The sequence below is a fragment of the Protopterus annectens genome, chromosome 2.part0, assembly GCF_019279795.1.
Source record: "Protopterus annectens isolate FY-2018-M chromosome 2.part0, PAN1.0, whole genome shotgun sequence".
NCBI lineage: Eukaryota > Metazoa > Chordata > Ceratodontiformes > Protopteridae > Protopterus > Protopterus annectens.
The window spans coordinates 267,477,630-267,496,265 of record NC_056728.1 but is presented as its reverse complement, the minus strand read 5'-3'; the positions used below and the strand labels follow the sequence as shown (position 1 = coordinate 267,496,265).

Here is an 18,636-nt window from a genome sequence, read left to right as displayed (position 1 = left end):
GTGAAGCAGTATCACTGAATGGACTGGAAATAAACAGTACAGTCTTGTGAGAAGGAACCTTAAAGACAACCACTGCATGCCTAATTTTTCTTAATGTAACCACTGTATATAGTCCTTAGATAAGAAGCAATGAAGAAAGGGATTCAAATTCTTTGACTGGATGTTCCTTTAAATCAGGATGTTAAAACTCTAATTCTGATTATTGTGTCATTATAGCCCACTGCTAAGTAAAAGCGTCTTGTCCAGGGCTGCAGAAACGGCTATTTAGTAAAACAGTTGAGCCATCCTGGTTTGTAACCTGAACTCCAGCACCAAGATTTTAAACCATAACACTGTGACCCACACATGTGCAATGGTGTATGTAGCCTGGTGCTCTCATCAAGACTCAGATTTTACAGGTTTGCAAAGTTGGATGACTGATTAAAAGCCAGCACATGATGATAAGCCCTTCAGCCATGGATGCTAAAAGCCATAAAGGGAGGGTAAGACATCAGCCACGGATGCTAAAAGCTAGGAAGTGATGGTAAGACATTCAGTCATGGATGTTAAAAGCCAGCACATGATGGCGAGACCTTCAGCCATGGATGCTAAAAGCCAGAAAGTGATGATGAGACTTTCAGCCATGGATGCTAAAAGTGAAACCTTCAGCCATGGATGCTAGAAGCATGTGATGGTAAAAGCCAGTCTGTGATGGTGAGAACTTTAGCCATGAATGCTAAAAGCCAGCACTTAATGGTAAAAGCCAGCATGTGATGGTGAGACCTTCAGCCATGGATGCTAAAAGCCATCATGCGATAGTAAGATCTTCAGACATGTATGCTAAAAGCCAGCACATGATGGTAAAAGCCAGTATATGATGGTAAGACATTCAGCCAGGGATGCTAAAAGCCAGCATGTGATGGTGATACAATCAGCCATGGATGCTGCAAGCCCACAAGTGATGGTGAGACCTTTATCCATGGGTGCTAAAAGCCATCATCTGATGGTAAAAGACAGTATGTGTTGGTGAGACATTTAGACATGGATGCTAAAAACACTCATGTGGTGGTGAGTCATTCAGCCATGGATGCTAAAAGCCAGCACATGATGATGAGACATTCAGCCATGGATGTTAAAAGTCAGCAAGTGATGGTGAAACATTCAGCCGTGGATGCTAAAAGCCAACACATAATCATGAGACATTCAGCCAAGGTGATGAGGGTTTGATGAGGCACACTGGCTCTCTGCTGGTTAAATAACATCATATGCTATATCACCACTAGCTCATGACAGCATAGACAAGTTATTGTATAAGTGATGATAAAAATACATAGGTCAGAGAATGGTTTTGAAGCATCTGGAAAGAACAGACAGGTTAGAACAGAAGTAATAATAAATATGGAGAAGTATATTGGAAGCTGAGGCACTATGAGACATACACTGAGAAGAATTCAGAAATGTTAACAACACCTTGAATGTATGAATAAGGAGGCTTTTAAAGTCACTGCTTCCATTTTAAAGTAATACTTTTCTTTTTGTTGATCCTCCTCATTTACATTCTGTTACTGTTGTTTATTTTTATTTCTCACATCTGGGTATGTACTACATCTACCTAAAAAGCAAAAAAAAAAATTAAGATACAAGAGACAGCTGATGCTGAATTAAATACGCAGGTATCCATATTTACAAAAGAATGTTAAAGTAATTAAACACATACACACACACACACACACACTATTACACTTATTTGTCATGGTCAGTTTGTAAAAGGCTTCAGAATATCAATATTACAAAAAGAATAAAGAAAACATAATAAATAATAATAATAAAAGGCTTCACATAACTGCATACTCAGAATGTGTCTGGCCAAAAAATATTGAGAAGGAACAGAACATAATATACTAGTATAATTTTATATTTAGTAAGTGGCCATTCAAGAATTAACATCTTCTGAATTAATACTATTGTAAAATGAGTTAACAGAACAATAACTAAATACCAACAACTGGTCCCAATCAGCTTTAAAGCTTTTTGAAAAGTAATCCCTTGATTTCATATAATTCAGTTGTAATCTTATTTTGTACCAAATTCTTTCATTTTGGCAAGCAACAGAAAGAGACAAGTGAAAGAGAGACTGCTGCATTAAGACCAAAGTCAATTATGGTAGGCCATGTCATGCTTAGAAGTCTCTTAAACACGTGCAGTTACAATGCAGCTTTTATAATTGCCATTTGAGAAACCAGAGTACAACTACAATTATCTGTACAAAAAGCAAGTTACTGTAAGTGAAATCAGAAAGGCAAATGCTATGGTACCTATTTAGTCAACAGAAAATGGAGACAGAATATAAATAAAAAAGACACTCTGAGGATGCAGCTGGATTACATAAGTAGTAACTAGCTTGAGAGCAGCATGTAGGAAATGGCAATGTGTAAATGCACTCCTCCATTAGCCTAACGCTATTCACTGTTGGGATGCCTTCTGTGCAGAGTTTGTATGTCCTTCTTGTGTCCATGTGGCTTCTCTTTGGGTGCTACCACTTCAAAATACATGACAGGTTAACTGGTGACTTTAAATTCTCCCTAGATTGTGTGTGTGTGTATGTATGATGTGGAAGAAAGGCCTTGGAGTCTATTTCAATTTCCCTACTTGTTGTCTTTCGGCTTTTCCTGGTTAGGGGTCGCCATAGCGGAACTCCGGTCCGCTAATGATTGGCAGTAGATTTTCACGAATGCTGAGGTGCCAGCTTGATGTTCAAACTTCAACAAAGGCACACCCATTTACGCATGTCTTTCGAATGCCCACCCAACCGTGGGGAGGACATGCAGACTCCACACAGAAGGCACTCCCCTTACTCCAGCCGAGAATCGAATGGAGAACCTCTTGCTGTGAGGCAATAACGCTACTGCTGCACCACCGCAAATTTCCCTACTAATCTAGCAAAATCCAAGGATGGTGGTGGCTGTTAGGAGGATCACTAATGGATTAAGATTCAACTTATTAGAATGGATGGATGATTTAATGTGCAATATGCTTTAGTTACATGGTATATGACATTAACTGTACTGGACCACTTATGACTGAATTTGTCTTTTTAACAATCATTGATTGCACTCACTGTTATCTACTTTACATAAAACTCACAGTGACCTCTGCATTACACTATGACTTTTGTACTTTCTTTTAAATAATGCTGATATTTTCTATACGTTACTGACTTTCTTAGGCAATGGCTGAAAATGGTCCTTCAGAACAAGCCCACTACCCTATTTAACAAGAATTAAATGAAACAATAAATGAATAAGTAAATAAATAAATACATAACATACAGTGGATATAAAAAGTGTACAGTAAGGAAATGAAGAGCTCAAAAGAAATGAATGTGCCCTCATCTAAGATTAACAAATAAAATATATTAAATTCCATATATTTTAGATTGTTGTTATACTTTACAAAGCATGACATATTACATATGAGAATGAACACATTTTGCTTATCAACACTCATGCAAGATAAAATGAATGATGACCAATAACCTTCAAAAATCACCATTTCAAAAAAGACAGGAAACAGGAAGGCCTTACATACTGTCAAGCTAGCCTCTTGAAAATATCTGGTACCAGAGCAAAGAAAAAAAAGCATAGGCTACCCTTGTTGGTAAGAACCCAGTCCTGTTTTTAATAGATGGGCATAGCTTACATAAGTGTGATGTCTCTAGTCTGTATCAGAGTTCAGAATGCAGATGACATGGTCTGGTAACCTGTATCATAGTGCAGTCTGAAAAATATACTGATAAAACTGTATACCTTCAACTGGTGCCATTCTGTTTATTTAGGCCCTCCTGCGTATCCATGTGATATACGTTACTAAATGTGAAGGAAAAGATAATTCATAAGTAATAGAAAATGAGCTGCTTTTTTGAGAAACAGTTCAGCTGCAGTCACCTGGTAACCTCTCTCTTCATAGCAATTTGTCTAGAACTACAAACTGAGGCTACAGAAATTTGACTTATTCCTGACTGTGATAAGGATGTAAAAGAAGCATGAAATGATACAATATGATATGTCCCTGCATCAAACAGGGGCAAAAGCCCTATGAGTTTGTAATGCACTTGTGTTTTGAAAGACAGAAAAACAGAATACTGCAGCAAAGAACAAATGTTTCAGAGCCAAGACCTGAGGAAGAAATGTACTATTTATTTTTCATTTGTTCTTTGTGAGGGCAAATGGTCCCAGTGAGATTACTGATGCTTATGATATAGAACTAAAGAGCTGAGCCAAAGACTGCCTCTATGGTGGCTTGTAAAATTCATTAATGTACGGCAGAATCATGACCAGAAATGATTAGATGGGTTAGAGGAAGAAAGGGAATATAGCACAGCAACAGTCATGGCTAAAAGCATGATAAAAACTGTCTTGAGATTAAGTAAAATATGTGGAAAAATATTTCACTAAAGTGTGCAAAATGAAAGAAATAAAGCTAAAGTGCAAAAGACTATACGTATTGGGAATAAACTGGGACAAAGTCATGAAGAATTAGTTGTCTGTGGACATGGTTTATCGGAATATATATTAAGTAAAAAAAAGATCAAGATAAAAGTACACAAAAGTAACAATGACTAGAAATCGACTCAGAAATATGGGTTGGGCAGTTAAAATTAGTAAGTAAAACACGTTTCTAAATTAGAAACTGATGCAAAGTTAATGCAATTACTGCTAAATTGGTCAAAACAGTAGATCTGAAACAGAACAATCTGAAGCAGTCTCAGTGTAAATTGCTTTCTTATCATGTTCATCATGTAAAGCAAAAGGATACAGTGGTGTCTCTGTAAAGTTTAAGAATAAGAAATACACAACTCAACTTCAGATAGTTCATGCAGTGTACACCTTCAATACCCTATCTTTCAAATAGTCAAAAGCTTGGCATGGTGAAAAGAATTCACAATCTGAACACAATTTCAGTGTGAATTAGAAAATGTTCAGTCTGATGATTTACTTAAGACCCATTGGGATTTGTTTATTGGCTTGGGTTGTTAGATCTTAATACACTAAATGGTCCGAGGAATCTTACACTAATTTTGCAGAGTGAAAGCAAAGAAGGGGTTAAATTGCATTTAAAATGAGTATATGAAAGAGACAGAACTTAAGAGTGAATAGGTCAAAAGTATCCCCAGGATTCAATAACATCTGCACTAAGTGTACACATTTCTGAGTGAATAGACAACACAGACATAACTCACACCTTCTTCTTCCTAATTTTAATTTTCCTACTGATATTCTCGCAGCTTTAAATATTGACAGGGATTCATAAAGGTTACCGCAAAGTACAGTCTACATGTACACTTAATGTAATTTTTCTGAGTGACTATAACTCATTACAGCCGAGTGACATCTCCAGGCGTTTCTGCAGTTACACCCTACTGCTCCTCTAGGTGTCAAATATTGCCTGTTCATATTTGCATTAATAATTCCAAAACCATGTTACATTCAAGGTATTGGAACATTTTATCTTGAAGCATACATGATAGCAAACACAATTGTATTGATATATGACCACTGGGTATTTGTTAAAAATGTAAGGTGATAACTTCAATTTTTAAATGCTGAAGCCACGCCCACTAGGAGTTAAAGGTAAACACACAAAAGAGCTCTACTGGAGGGAATGAGATAAAGTACAACAAATGTAATAAGAATGGTCTTGAATACATACCATGTACACTTAGTGTAGGCTTTACTGAATCTGGCCCTATGATTATTGTTGTAATATAAGAATAAGTGTCTGCCATAGCAGGACAAATTACTTTTCTGTACTAATGTAAATCAAGAGTTTGGTAAGTAAGGTTAGATGAATAAAACTCCAAACTGTGCACTTTAAATTCACCTATGGAATGTATGGATTTGAGGAAATGTATTTGCCATTTCAGCAGCACCTGAAGTATTTCCTAGAACTGATGCATAGATTAGGCTTGGCGGTGCCTTTAATATAACTGCAAATATACTTTTATGTGGTTAGACCAGGAAAAAACATGATGGGACAATATGAATTACTGGAAAGACTGTGAAAGAAAAACCTTAAGACAAATAAGTTTAAAACTTGAGTTATAGAGATGAGATAAGTCTGAAGTCTTGAAACCAGACACTAAATATGATAGTCACAGGGCATCTAGATACAAGTCAGGATGGTACTGGTGCAGTGGTTCTGCAAGAAGCTAAACAAGTTATTGATGAATTCAGAGATGTTATAAAAGGGTTATCAAAACCAAAGAAAAATACACAAAAACCTAATAAATCCAAAAGGCGTACACAGATTGGAGTTATAAAAGGCTGCAGAAGATATGGCCAGGGAGAAAAACACCTGTTTGTCATTGTATATGGATGTGAAACAGTTCCATGAATACATTTATGGGTGAAAACATGTTGATGGAAATACAACATAAACCTTACAGAATAAATGTAAGAAGTCTTTAGTACAAGGCGTCACCAGGAGTGCAAAATGTTGCCAAGACTGCAAAACGGATGCTTAGCTGTGACATACAAATCAGAAAATAAACATGTCTAACTGATGTGCTGAGTTATCCAAATCTGTTACAGCAGCAAAATGATTTGCTTGAAGAGGAACTGGGAGTAAACTGGATAACCCAAAGTTGGATGTGATAGAAAAGAAGCTGAAATATTTCAATAATGTACTCAGAATGATCCACAAATGAGAATTCTTTTGATATGTGGTGATAGAAGGTTGGCCAGAAAAGAAGTCTGTTGTAAAGAAAGAAATCCAAAATCAGATGTACAAAGTCTAACACTTAAACAGAAAAAATAATAGTGCGTAATCATCTAAAAATCATGAAGTGTTATACTGGCTAGGATGTCACTGCAAAGTTTGCAGCGCAAACTGAAGAAGAGTTTGAGACCATTCAATGGGCAATGCACATCATAAAAATAATGCAAAGTCAAGATTTCCTTTTTTTCAGGTTTTATTCAATATTTTGTAAAGGTATGAAGCTATTTCTGTGTAAGATAATACTTATATTAATCACGTCTTTACTGAAAACTTTATACCTTGAACTCATCCTATATCTGAAAAAAAAACAGTGCATTTGTTTGTTTGTGTCTTTCGGCTTTTCCCGGTTAGGGGTTGCCACAGCGGAACTCCGGTCCGCTAATGATTGGCAGTTGATTTTTACGTACCAGCTTGCCAGGCCTGACACACAACCTTCAATGAAGGTACGCCCATTCATGCATGTCTCCATGCAGAAGATGCTCTAGCTGAGAATCGAACCGGACAGCGTTTTACTGTGATGTGACAATGCTACCGCAGCACCACCACCGTGGGTATCTGGGAACAGTGCATACTCCACTAAAATTCAAACAAACAAATAAATAAAATAAGCACATGAATAAATAAGTTCCATCAGGAGAAGAAGAAGGACTATGGAGTTAAGTTGAAAAAGACTTTCTCAGCAACATGACTGTGTGTACTTGTTACTTATGGATTACTGTTTAAAAGTTTCCAAAGAATTTGAAATTGACAAAAACAAAACAAAACAAGAAAAACCTCTACAAATAACTGTTATTAATGCACTTAAGATGTGTTTTAAAGAAATGAATACCTGATGTGGTTATTTCAGACAATGGTCTACAATATGTGTGCATGCCTTTGCATGTATTTCAAGAGATTTTCACAGCAGCTGGAATTTCAGCATTGAACAGTCTATAAATGAGGGGTTAACTGGATACATCAAGGTCAAACTGAGAAACTTCATGAAGAAAACACATAACATTAACGGTAACTGTTACATACACATACAGCTAGCTTTAATGGAATACACTGTTACTTACTTTACAATAAGCCTTTTACCAGTTCTGCTACTGATAAGCAGTATTTCACCTGGAATTAAATAAAGCAGCAGAAAACTTTGACAGCTAATTTACTGAAACACACTGTTAACTCTGGCATCTCAACAATATGCCTTCAAAGGAGTAAAGCTTTTTATACCACTATAATTCTGCATAGAAGTTTCTACTTCATAAGCACCAGAAGTGCAGACCACAGATATTCCTAAATGCTATAAACAAGGCAGAATGTTTAGAATTCTAGCAAAATGCTATGACAAGAACAAGGACTAAAAAGTGATTAATGACTTTCATGTTAAAGCACTGCAGTGTTGCGTACTCCAATTACAAGCAGTACAGTTTCTCATCTCTGACTTACCTGCCCATAACAAGCTGCATAATGAATAAGGCTTGGATGATCCCGTGAGCAACTTAACTCTGCAATTGCTTCTGTTTCACTAACCATCCATCGCACACATTCCAGTTGGCCTTGCTAAATAAAAGAAGGATATTAAAAAAAAAATTAGAGCAATGTCAAAAACAAATGAAAGCAAAGAGAAATTACTTCAGTCAGGTAACTGAATGGTACAAAATGTGCCATCACCAACCTTAAGATTAATGAGTAATCTAGATTACCAATTAAAATTAGTAATGTTATTCATGCCTAAATCCTTTAAAATCCAGTGCTGCCACGTTATTTCATCTTTTTTTCTTGTTTGTTACTGTTAAAAGATAATGCATGTTATATCTGAGCTGAATAAACTTCTCTGATATAGAACAAAAACAAGTTAATGTTCCAAATTACACAGTTTGCTCTGCTCCATCAATGCTTGCTTCATTGGGGTATCTCAGAAGAAAATTTAATGCATTTCAGTAATTGAATCTAAAGACATTCTAGTCAGGGTGAATTAACTACTACAACAGCAGTTTACTTTATGTTATTCTGTCTGGTGTGCTGTAACTTCATATATTTCAAAGGACAGAGGATGTCTTAGCCAGAAAGAATTTTCCTCTCCTTTTAATTCAACAACTACTTAGCAGTCAGTCAAGTATGATACAACACAACCTATCTGCAATCATAAATTGCTGGTTCTCCCATGAATACCCACTTCCTGATCTTATAACTCTCAACCTCTTAGCGAACGAATTCTGGATAAAGTAAAAAATAATGGGGACAAAATTAGGGACAGATACTAAATATTGTTCTGATAAACAGTAAGTGGTCCGAACATTTGTTTTCATTAGCATATGTTTTCTATAAGATATTAATTATAAAACTCATGCCTCTCATTATTTTGTTACTTTAGTCATCAATGATTTGATAGAAAACCATAAACAGACCACAAATGTCAATCAGAAATATGGACATTCTGCAAAACCCTGGACAGTTGAATCAAATACTTTGCCAAAGAAATAAAATGTCAAACAAATAAAATGCTACAGTTTAATAATTATTATTACTATTGTTATATCACTATCATCTTCATCAGCAATTGTTTGTTTATTTTACTATTTAAGAAAGACATAAAACATTCCCTTAAAATAGTTCTGTTGCAACTGCCCTCCCAAAAATCATCTAAGTACTCAAATTACCATTAATATAGCAATGGAGGCTACATACTACCTATGTATTGTACTCCATACATTTGTTTGTTCATTTATGAATAAATGCATAAAAGAATGACTAAATGAAAAATCAGTGATACAATTTAATGTATTCAGTGGGTTTGTGGATCTTACTGCCACAACTGGATGAACAATAATATAAGTGGCCTTAAGTGAAAAATAGCTAATAAGCAACTACAAAAGGAATGAAGCACCATGGATTGTCCTGGAAAGAAGAACACCAGACCACGTAAGAGTTATTTAGAGACCCCCCCCAACAAAGGAGAGGCATAAAAGGAACAGGGCAACAACAGAAGGTATCCTTGGAATGCCAGAGAAAGAATATAAATTGTTGAAAGGGAACTGTATATGATGAATGTTAAATGAAACACCTTTACACTGCAGCATTCAAAAGCAGATCAGTTCTAGCTGTCCTACAGACACAGGGTTGAAGCAATTATTACTGCAGTCCATTCAAGATGACTGCACTATGGTCCCATTATGGTATACTAAGTCCGGGATGGCCATGTCTCAGGATATTCCTTTTTCTCTGAGGTATGGCAATCTCAGAGTTGGTATGTATTTGTTTGTGGGATTAAGGAGAGTTTGCTCCCCTGTAAAACAAATGTTTAAAGGAGAAGAGCAATCTTCAACATTCACTGTTTTCCTGGGTTTTCAGTCTTGACTTTTTGGCTTGTCAGCAATTTGAGATCCAACATTTCAATAAGGAGCCTTCTGTTACTCATAAACAGGTGTAAGCATAGGGAATATGTAAACTGAAGTGGGCTATCATCTTGGAAAAGTCACCAACCACACTGCTTAATTAATGTAAATAATGTGTAAATACATTTTACACTCAAGCAGACAAGTGCAGACAAGTTACACGTGCCACTCAGGTGTAAAGGAAACATCTCAGCAATTATAATCAAATAAGCTGGAAGGGAGTGTGGGATGAAGAAATGATAAGAATTTAAACCACCATCACAGACATATTACATCACCGAGGAAAGCAAATGAAAAAGAAAAAAATGAAAAGAAAAAAAAGCAGGTGTCTCTCAAAGAAAGAAGCATGGAAGATTAGAAGATGGCAATGACATTTGTGGGAATGTAAGGACAATAAAAAAGCAGCACACATCAGTTAAAGGCTTTGTCTTGTTAGAACACACACAAATATAAACACAATACACACACACACACACACACACACACACACACACACACACACACACACACACACACACACACACACATATGCACACCATCATAACAAGAACAGCCAACAAGACCAAGAAAGGAACACACACACACATACATATGCACACCATCATAACAAGAACAGCCAACAAGACCAAGAAAGGAACAGCATATACTCTTACAATAGGCAAAACATTTAATAGGGTATTGAAACTAACTGCAAAGTAAAACAGAATAGGCAAAACACAGAAAAGCTATTATTCCTGCTCAGTTTTACAAAAAGGGGAGTGGAAGAGAAGTGGCAATAACAATAAATCAATAACAGGAGACAAAATATAGAACAGCCATTTCTGCTCACATTTATAAAAAATGGGAAAAAGAATGTATCCATGTCAGAAATAACCAGTATTTCATAGGTTTATAGGTTCATAGGTGTTTACCAGGCTAATGACAACAAGGGCCTTTTTAAGCCTAGCCATGCATACCAAAGTTCTGATACCCTTGATAAGTGTAAGCATGGGCCTGGGAAAAGAACCATTTGCGTGTTACCTCTGTCCATTAGAAACACAGGTGCCAAACCAAGGATGAATTTCCATTTTTCCATCCAATTGTCCAAGTTGCACTTGAATTGGGTTAGGGAAGAACTCTGCTTCACATGGGTGGGGAGCCTGTTCCATAGACCGGGTAGTTTCTGGGATACATACCTATCTCTCAAGCAGGTCCTGTTTATATCACAGGTAAGTTTTACTTCTTTAGAATGGGTAATTCCGGTGCTGTTTATTTTGTGGATATGCAGGAGGTCCATCAGAGTGTGGTCTGACAATGCCCTGAATGCCAGGCATAGATCTCCCCTAAAAAGCCTGTAGGAAACAGAATACTGGGATAGGGCCTTGAGGCAATCTGCATAGGATATATTACTTATGCCCTGTATACTTTTAGTGAGGAACTGTATTCTTTTAGTGAGGAACCTCTGTGGACATTTCAATTGTTGGACATGCCTAGCTAGGTACATACCAAAGGGGCACTGTACTCAATAATAAGTCTGATGAATGCTGAATACAGTGGAACAATGACTTCCTTAGACTTAGATGCTATAAGTTTGTTTATAAGATGTGCAACATAGGATGATTTCCTCACCACTGTAGACACGTGATGATCAAACGCTAGATTACTATCTATGTGTGTCCCTAAGTCCTGGACTACTGGATCAACTCTATGGGGTGTGTTGCAATATGATGGTTACCAGGGATGGATGACTTCCCAAGGGATACTATTAGGCATTTCTTGGCATTTAGTTTTAGTCCACGGCTCGAACACCAGTTGTTTGTCTGTGTCAGCCCCTCCTGGAGAACATTTGTGTCAATGTAAGATTCAATGAGAGCTCTTAATTTGCAATCATCTGCAAACTGAGTCAGCCAGAGACTACTGACATTGGCCTTGACTTCTGAGAAGTAAATGTCAAAAAGGAGCAGTCCATGGACTGATCCCTGAGGGACTGCACAACTGACCTCTTTGTAGAGGTGGGCTCCCCAATTCTAACTTCCTGGGTCCTGTCTGTGAGCCAGTTGGCTATCCACCGGGTGACATACGGGTTTGTACCTAACCTCTTGAGTTTGTCAACAATACCTGAATGAGGTATTGTGTCAAATTCCTTGGCCAGGTCAAAGTAGCCAGTGTGAACGACTTTGCCCTCATCCATTCCTTTGGTGAACTTCTCGAAGAAGTCCATCAGGTTGGGTAGGCAAGATCTGCCCTTGACGAAACCAAACTGGGTTGGGTCCAGTGTCTGGAGAATTACTATACCTCTGTTGATCATCTCCATGATAATTCTTTCCATGGCTTTACATATAAGAATAGTGAGACTTATGGGTCTGTAGTTTCCAGGGTCTGTAGATGGCCCATCTTTGTGCAGAGGGATGATTGCTGCCTTTCTCCATTTATGAGGCACAAAGCCTGTTTGGGGGCTACAGTTAAATAGTTAAAAAAATGACTAAGGCAGACCAGATTGCAGCCTTGGTCACAGCTGCATCAGAAAACAGCAACCAGCAGGACAATCAGACTGGCAGTGGAGATACAATACCCTCGGAGAATGGACAGCTCAACCTTTCTGCAGAGAACTTAAAAATCCATCTGGAGCTAAAGAGACTTGAGTTGGAGGCCAGGCGTTTGGAGACAGAATCAGCTAAGAGACTGAGGAGTCTACATGCTGAGGAGAATGAGAAATTGCTATGCCTGGAAGCCGAGGAAAAGGAACGGCAGAGGAAGCATGAAAGGGAAATGCTGACTCTTCACCAGGGTCATGGAGGTAATGGGGAAGGGAGTAAATGGACCCCAGAAGCACAAAAGGTCAGTAAATTTCTTCCGCAGTTTAAAGGGAGATAATTTTGATAGTTTCATTCATATGTTTGAGAGGGTATGCAAACAGTATGGTGTTGACCAAAGGCTCTGGGTACGGTTCCTGACCCCCTTACTCCATGGTAAAGCTGTAACTGTTTTGTCAAAAATGTCTGACATTGCATGTTTTGATTATAGGTTCATAGGTTCATAGGTTCATACAAGGCTATCTGCCCTGGGGAAATTATAAGCCTAGCCGGATTCTGTATGGCTTACGCCACCCCTTAATTTGAGTATACTGTGCCCTTTTTAAGGTTTAGTTTACTGTGCCTCTATCTAATAGTGACACAGGAGTAATCCCTGGGACAAACCTATGATCCCCCATCCACCTATCGAGATTCTTCTTGAAGAGATTCAGTGAGGTGCTCTGCCTCACATGAACTGGAATTCTATTCCAGAGCGAAGGGAGCCTCTGGATTATGAACCTGTCCCTCCAGCAAGTTCTATTTATTTCTGTGCTGAGGTTCAAGTCCCTCGAGCGTGTGGCTCTAAGGGATTTAGATTTACTGAGGTGGAGCATGTCCATTAATTCTGGATTTGACATAGCTTTGTATGTCAGGCATAGATCGCCTCGAAGTAGGCGGTATGCAACTGAGTAGAGCTGGAGTTTTTTTAACCAAGCAACATATGGCATCTCTTTGAGACCCTTGATCCTCTTGGTGAAATACTTTTGGGGTCTTTCTAATTGCTGCAGGTGTCGGGTAAGGTACATCCCAAAAGGGGCATTGTATTCTATGATGGGCCTGATGAGGGATGAATAAAGGGGCATGATTACCTCTCTTGATCTAGATGTGAAACCCTTCGTGATGAGGTGGGCTATGTAGAAGGTCTTTCTAACCACTTTGGCAATGTGGTTTTCAAAGGAGAGATTGCTATCAACTTGGGTCCCCAGGTCCCTAATAACTTCCTCTGTACTTAATGGGTTTCCACCTATGTGGTAATTTGTGGGCACATTGTTTTTGCCAAAGGGTATGACTATACATTTTTTGGCATTTAGCTTTAAACCATGGCACTGGCACCAGTTATCTGTCTCTGTGAGACCTTTTTGAAGGATGTTTGTGTCAGCTGGAGAGTTGATTATGGCACCCAGTTTGCAGTCGTCTGCGAACTTGGTGAGCCATAGTCCTCCCACGTTTGCCTGTACCTCGGAAAAGTATATACCGAACAAGAGTGGTCCCAGGACAGAACCCTGTGGGATGCCACTTGTGACCGGTTTCGAGTCTGACATGGCTACAGCAACTCTCACTTTGTGGGTTCTGTCTTTGAGCCAGTTTACAACCCATCTTGTGACATAGGGGTTTATATTTAAGCTGGATAGCTTATCTATGATGCCCGAGTGGGGTATTGTGTCAAATGCCTTTGCAAGGTCCAGATAGGCTGTGTGGACTACCTTCCCTTCATTTATGGCTTTGGTGACTGTTTCGAAGAAGTCAACCAGGTTCAAAAGGCAGGATCTGCCCTTGACAAAGCCGAACTGGGTAGCATCTAGTGTCTGTAGGTCCCCAATGTCTTTGTTTATGAGCTCCATGATGATCCTCTCCATAGCCTTGCAGACTAAGCTAGTCAGGCTTATGGGGCGATAGTTTCCAGGGTCCGTAGAGGCTCCACCTTTGTGGAGTGGGACCACTGTTGCTGTACGCCATTCTGTGGGCACATATCCTGTAGTGAGGCTGAGATTGTATAGCTGTTTTATTTGAGGGATTAGTTCCTCTTGGAGTTCATGTAGGATGCAACCTGAGATGCCATCTGGTCCCATGGAAGCAGTGTTTTTTGCTTTAGAGAGGGCAGCCTTCACCTGAGCATCAGAGATGTTTGGGAGGCAGCCCTCTGCTGGGATAGATACTTGCTCTTTTGGGGAGGGGTGGAGAAGTTTGCACTGAACCTGTCTGCCAGGATATTGGTGATGTCTGTGGGTTCAGTGTATTTTTTGTTGTTTAGAATCAACTCAGAACAAGTCTGGGAGTTGCATCCCAGGTTTCTAACATAACTGAAAAAAAAAAAAAAAATTACTGCTGTTAAAATTCACTTGCTAAAATTGTTTAAGCTAACACCTGAAATGTATAGGAAAAAGCTTTGTGAGCATAGATGAAAATTTGTGTGAATATGTTGCTGAACTTGGCACTTACTTCCATAGGTGAGTGAGTGGATGTCAGGTCACTACTTTTGAAGGGTGACAAAGCTTTTGGTGAGGGAACAAGCCCTTATCAATTTGCATGAGGACATGAGGATCTGGTTAGCTGATAGACAATGTGCTACTTCAGATGAGTTGGGGAGGAAGGGAGACCTATACCTGGCAAGCAGGGTAGCCCTGCACAGGAAAGGGACCCTCAGTACTGCTCATGGGTCTAAAGGAAGCCAGGGTGGGCAGCACAGACTGCCCCAACAGAATCTGCCAGTAGCAGGGGAAGCCACTAGTCCAGGTACACGTCCAGGAGCTAGGGTTAAATGTTTTGAATGCAACTTTTGGGGCCATGTGGCATACAGGTGTCCACGGAGGCAAGGTGAGGAACAAAAGGTGAGGGAGCCAGTAAGTGGGAAAGACAAAATGCCAATAGTAGGTTGTCTTGAGACAACAAGGGTACCAACCTATCATCCTGCAGTTAGCCTAAGGATTTGGATAAGGCAGTACCATGTGTTTGTGCAGTTACACGCAGTCAGACTAGGAGACAAGCATGTGGGTCTGGAAGCCTGGGAGAGACCCAGACAGACTGCATACTTGCAGCCAGGACTGGTGAGGTGGTTACTTTAGGGAGGGATCTACCTGGTAACAGTGAGACTGAAGGTGAGCCACAGCTGCTTGTGGGTACTGATGTTCCCTGGGACAGAGTGACTGCAAAGGTAGAGGTGAGTAGTAGTACCCAGGCTGACAGAGAGGCACCACTGTTAGAGGATGCCAGACTTCCTGTGGAAGGGGAGTTGGGAAAGCTTACAAGGAAAGAGTTGAGACAGGCTCAGCTCTCAGACCCTACACTGCAAGGCTTGAGGCAGGTAGCTAGGGAGGCACCTGATTCTCAAGGAAAGGGGGAACCTGAATACTGGGACAAAGGGTTACTGTACAGAGAGTGGACCCCTGAGGGAGGGCTAGAAGGTGAGATAGTACAGCAGTTGGTAGTCCCTAGAGACTGCCATCTGGCACTTCTAGCCATAGCCCATGATATTCCCTTTGCAGGTCATATGGGCATAAAACATACAAAGAAGCATATTATGCAGAACTTCTATTGGTGTGGAATTTCCAGAGATGTAACAGGGTACTGCAGGACCTGTGAGTAGTGCCAAAAGGTAGGCAAGGCAGGAGACAAGGTGAGAGCTCCTTTGATGACTTCACCTGTGACTGAGGAGCCATTTCAGAGGGTAGCTAAAGATATTGTGGGTCCTCTGAGCACCCCAAGTTCCACAGGGCAAAAGTATATCCTAGTGGTAGTGGATTATGCTACACGATACCCTGAGGCATTGGCTTTATCCTCCATTGAGGCAGAGAAGGTGGCAAATGCTTTGTTAGAGATTTTCAGCAGGGTAGGTTTCCCAAAAGAAATACTGCTGACAGAGGTGCCACTTTCATGTCATACCTGCTGGCTTGTCTGTGGAAGTCCTGTGGAAGTCCTGTGGGGTGAAGCACATGAAAACCACCCCCTACCATCCTCAGACTAATGGTCTTGTTGAGAGGTTAAACTCTACAATCAAGTCCATGCTACAGGCATTTGCAGATCAGTTTAAGAGGGAGTGAGACAAATATTTGCCCCATCTGTTGTTTGCTTACAGAGAGGTTCCCCAGGAATCCACAGGTTTTTCACCCTTTGAGTTGCTGTATGGGCATAGGGTGAGGGGACCGCTACATTTAATTCGAGATGAGTGGGAAGGTGAGTGCGAGTCTCACAAGGAGTCTGTTGTGACATATGTCCTGAACCTCAGGAAAAGGCTCAGGGAACTCATAGGCTTGGCCCAGGAGAACCTGGCAGAAGCCCAACAACAGAAAAAGGTGTGGTATGACAGGAATGTTCGAGCTAGAGAGTATGCTGTGGGGCAGCAGGTAATGGTTCTCATTCCTGTCAGAAACAACAAACTGCAAGCAGCTTGGGAGGGACCCAACAAGGTGGTATGAAAGGTAAGTGATGTTAATTACATGATGGAATTGGTAGGCAGAAGGCAGGGGCACAAATTGTACCATGTTAACATGATGAAACCATACCATGATAGGGAGGCCCTTGTGTTGATTTGGGTGTGATCTCCTCAGTGAAGCTCGGGCTGAGACCTCAGTGGAAGGGGTAGCAATGTCCCAGTAGCTATCTCCTATCCAGGTTCAAGAAATCCGAGCAGTGTGGCAGGAATTTGGGGACATACTCACTGGGAAACCAGGGTGCACTCACCTGGGGCAGCACCAGGTGGATACAGGACCCCAAAGACCTATTAGGCAGGCCCCTTATAGAGTGCCTGAGAGAGTCAAACAGACACTGAGGGAGGAAGTACAGGAGATGTTGGAAAGTACAGTTATGTACACTTACCATAAATGTAGATGGTCGAGTGTATTCACTGTTGCAGTCATTACATTTGGCTTACCTGCTTGCAGTAGCCCTCAGTCAGCCTGATTAACAAAGTCTTGGGTCCTACATCAGTTGCTGTCTCTTATTCGGTGACGTCAGGTCACCAGGGGTATAAAACATGCAGCCAACGTCATTGCATCAGTTTTTCTTGCCCCAGATGTCAGGTGCCCCCCCTAATAGGAAGCAATTAAATCTATAAATATACAAGGTTTTACCTCCAACAAAAAAGCAAATACACCAAAAAGCTTTTAAACATTGAAAAGGAGAGAAGAGGTATAGCCAAAAGAAGTCAGGGGGCTGGGGGGAGGGTAACCAGGGCGGCAACAGTGAATACACTCGAACATCTACATTTACAGTAAGTGTACACAACTGTACTATGTTCTTCGTGTTTCACTGTTGTAGTCATTACATTTGGGTAGATTACCAAAGCTAAGGATTGGAGGAGGAATTTAGATAGCATTAGGACCAACTATAAGGCTCTGAAAAATTGCAGTGGCAAAGCCAGCTCTGGATTTAGAGAAAATTGGCAAATGGTAATGCTTGGTGAAAGTATGTACAGAACTCCAGGTAGCAGCTTCTAGGATGTCCCTGGTAGGTACGCCTCTGAGAAAGGCTGTAGAGGTAGATGCAGCCCTGGTTGAGTGGGGTCTGATCCCTTGTGGGGTAGGTTTTCCATGGTGCTTATAGCAGAAATGAATGCAATAGCCTATCCATTTGGAGATGGTTTGCTTTGAAATAGCCTTCCCCTCTGTCCCTGCAGCAAATGCCATCAGCAGTTGTTCAGATTTCCTTTGAGGATTAGTCCTGTCCAAGTAGAATCTAAGTTGTCTATGCACACCTACGGAGTGCAGAATCCATTCTCCTTTGTTCTGTGGATTAGGAAAGAAGGTTGGCAAATGAATGGACTGATTAAAGGCCCCACTGGATAACACCTTTGGCATGAAAGAGGGATTGGTCCTGAGGGATACCCTGTCTGCATGAAAGATGATGAAAGGCTCCACTGCCATAAGGGCCTGTAATTCAGATACCCTTCTTGCTGAAGTGATGGCTAAAAAAAAAGCTGTTTTCCAAGAAAGGAATTTTAAATCTGCAGTAGC

At 40.1% G+C, this 18,636-nt stretch overlaps 1 protein-coding gene across 9 annotated transcripts in view; it reads right to left on the bottom strand.

Annotated features, from left to right (window-relative positions):
- The window catches only part of LOC122793060 (synuclein alpha interacting protein), a 2,145,219-nt gene that overhangs the window by 355,397 nt on the left and 1,771,186 nt on the right, over positions 1–18,636 (bottom strand). For all 9 annotated transcript variants that reach the window (XM_044060745.1, XM_044060746.1, XM_044060744.1 and 6 more), the window contains one exon: positions 8,188–8,301. In XM_044060745.1, the coding sequence (XP_043916680.1) occupies positions 8,188–8,301 (114 nt within the window). The remainder of the gene's footprint in view (positions 1–8,187; positions 8,302–18,636) is intronic.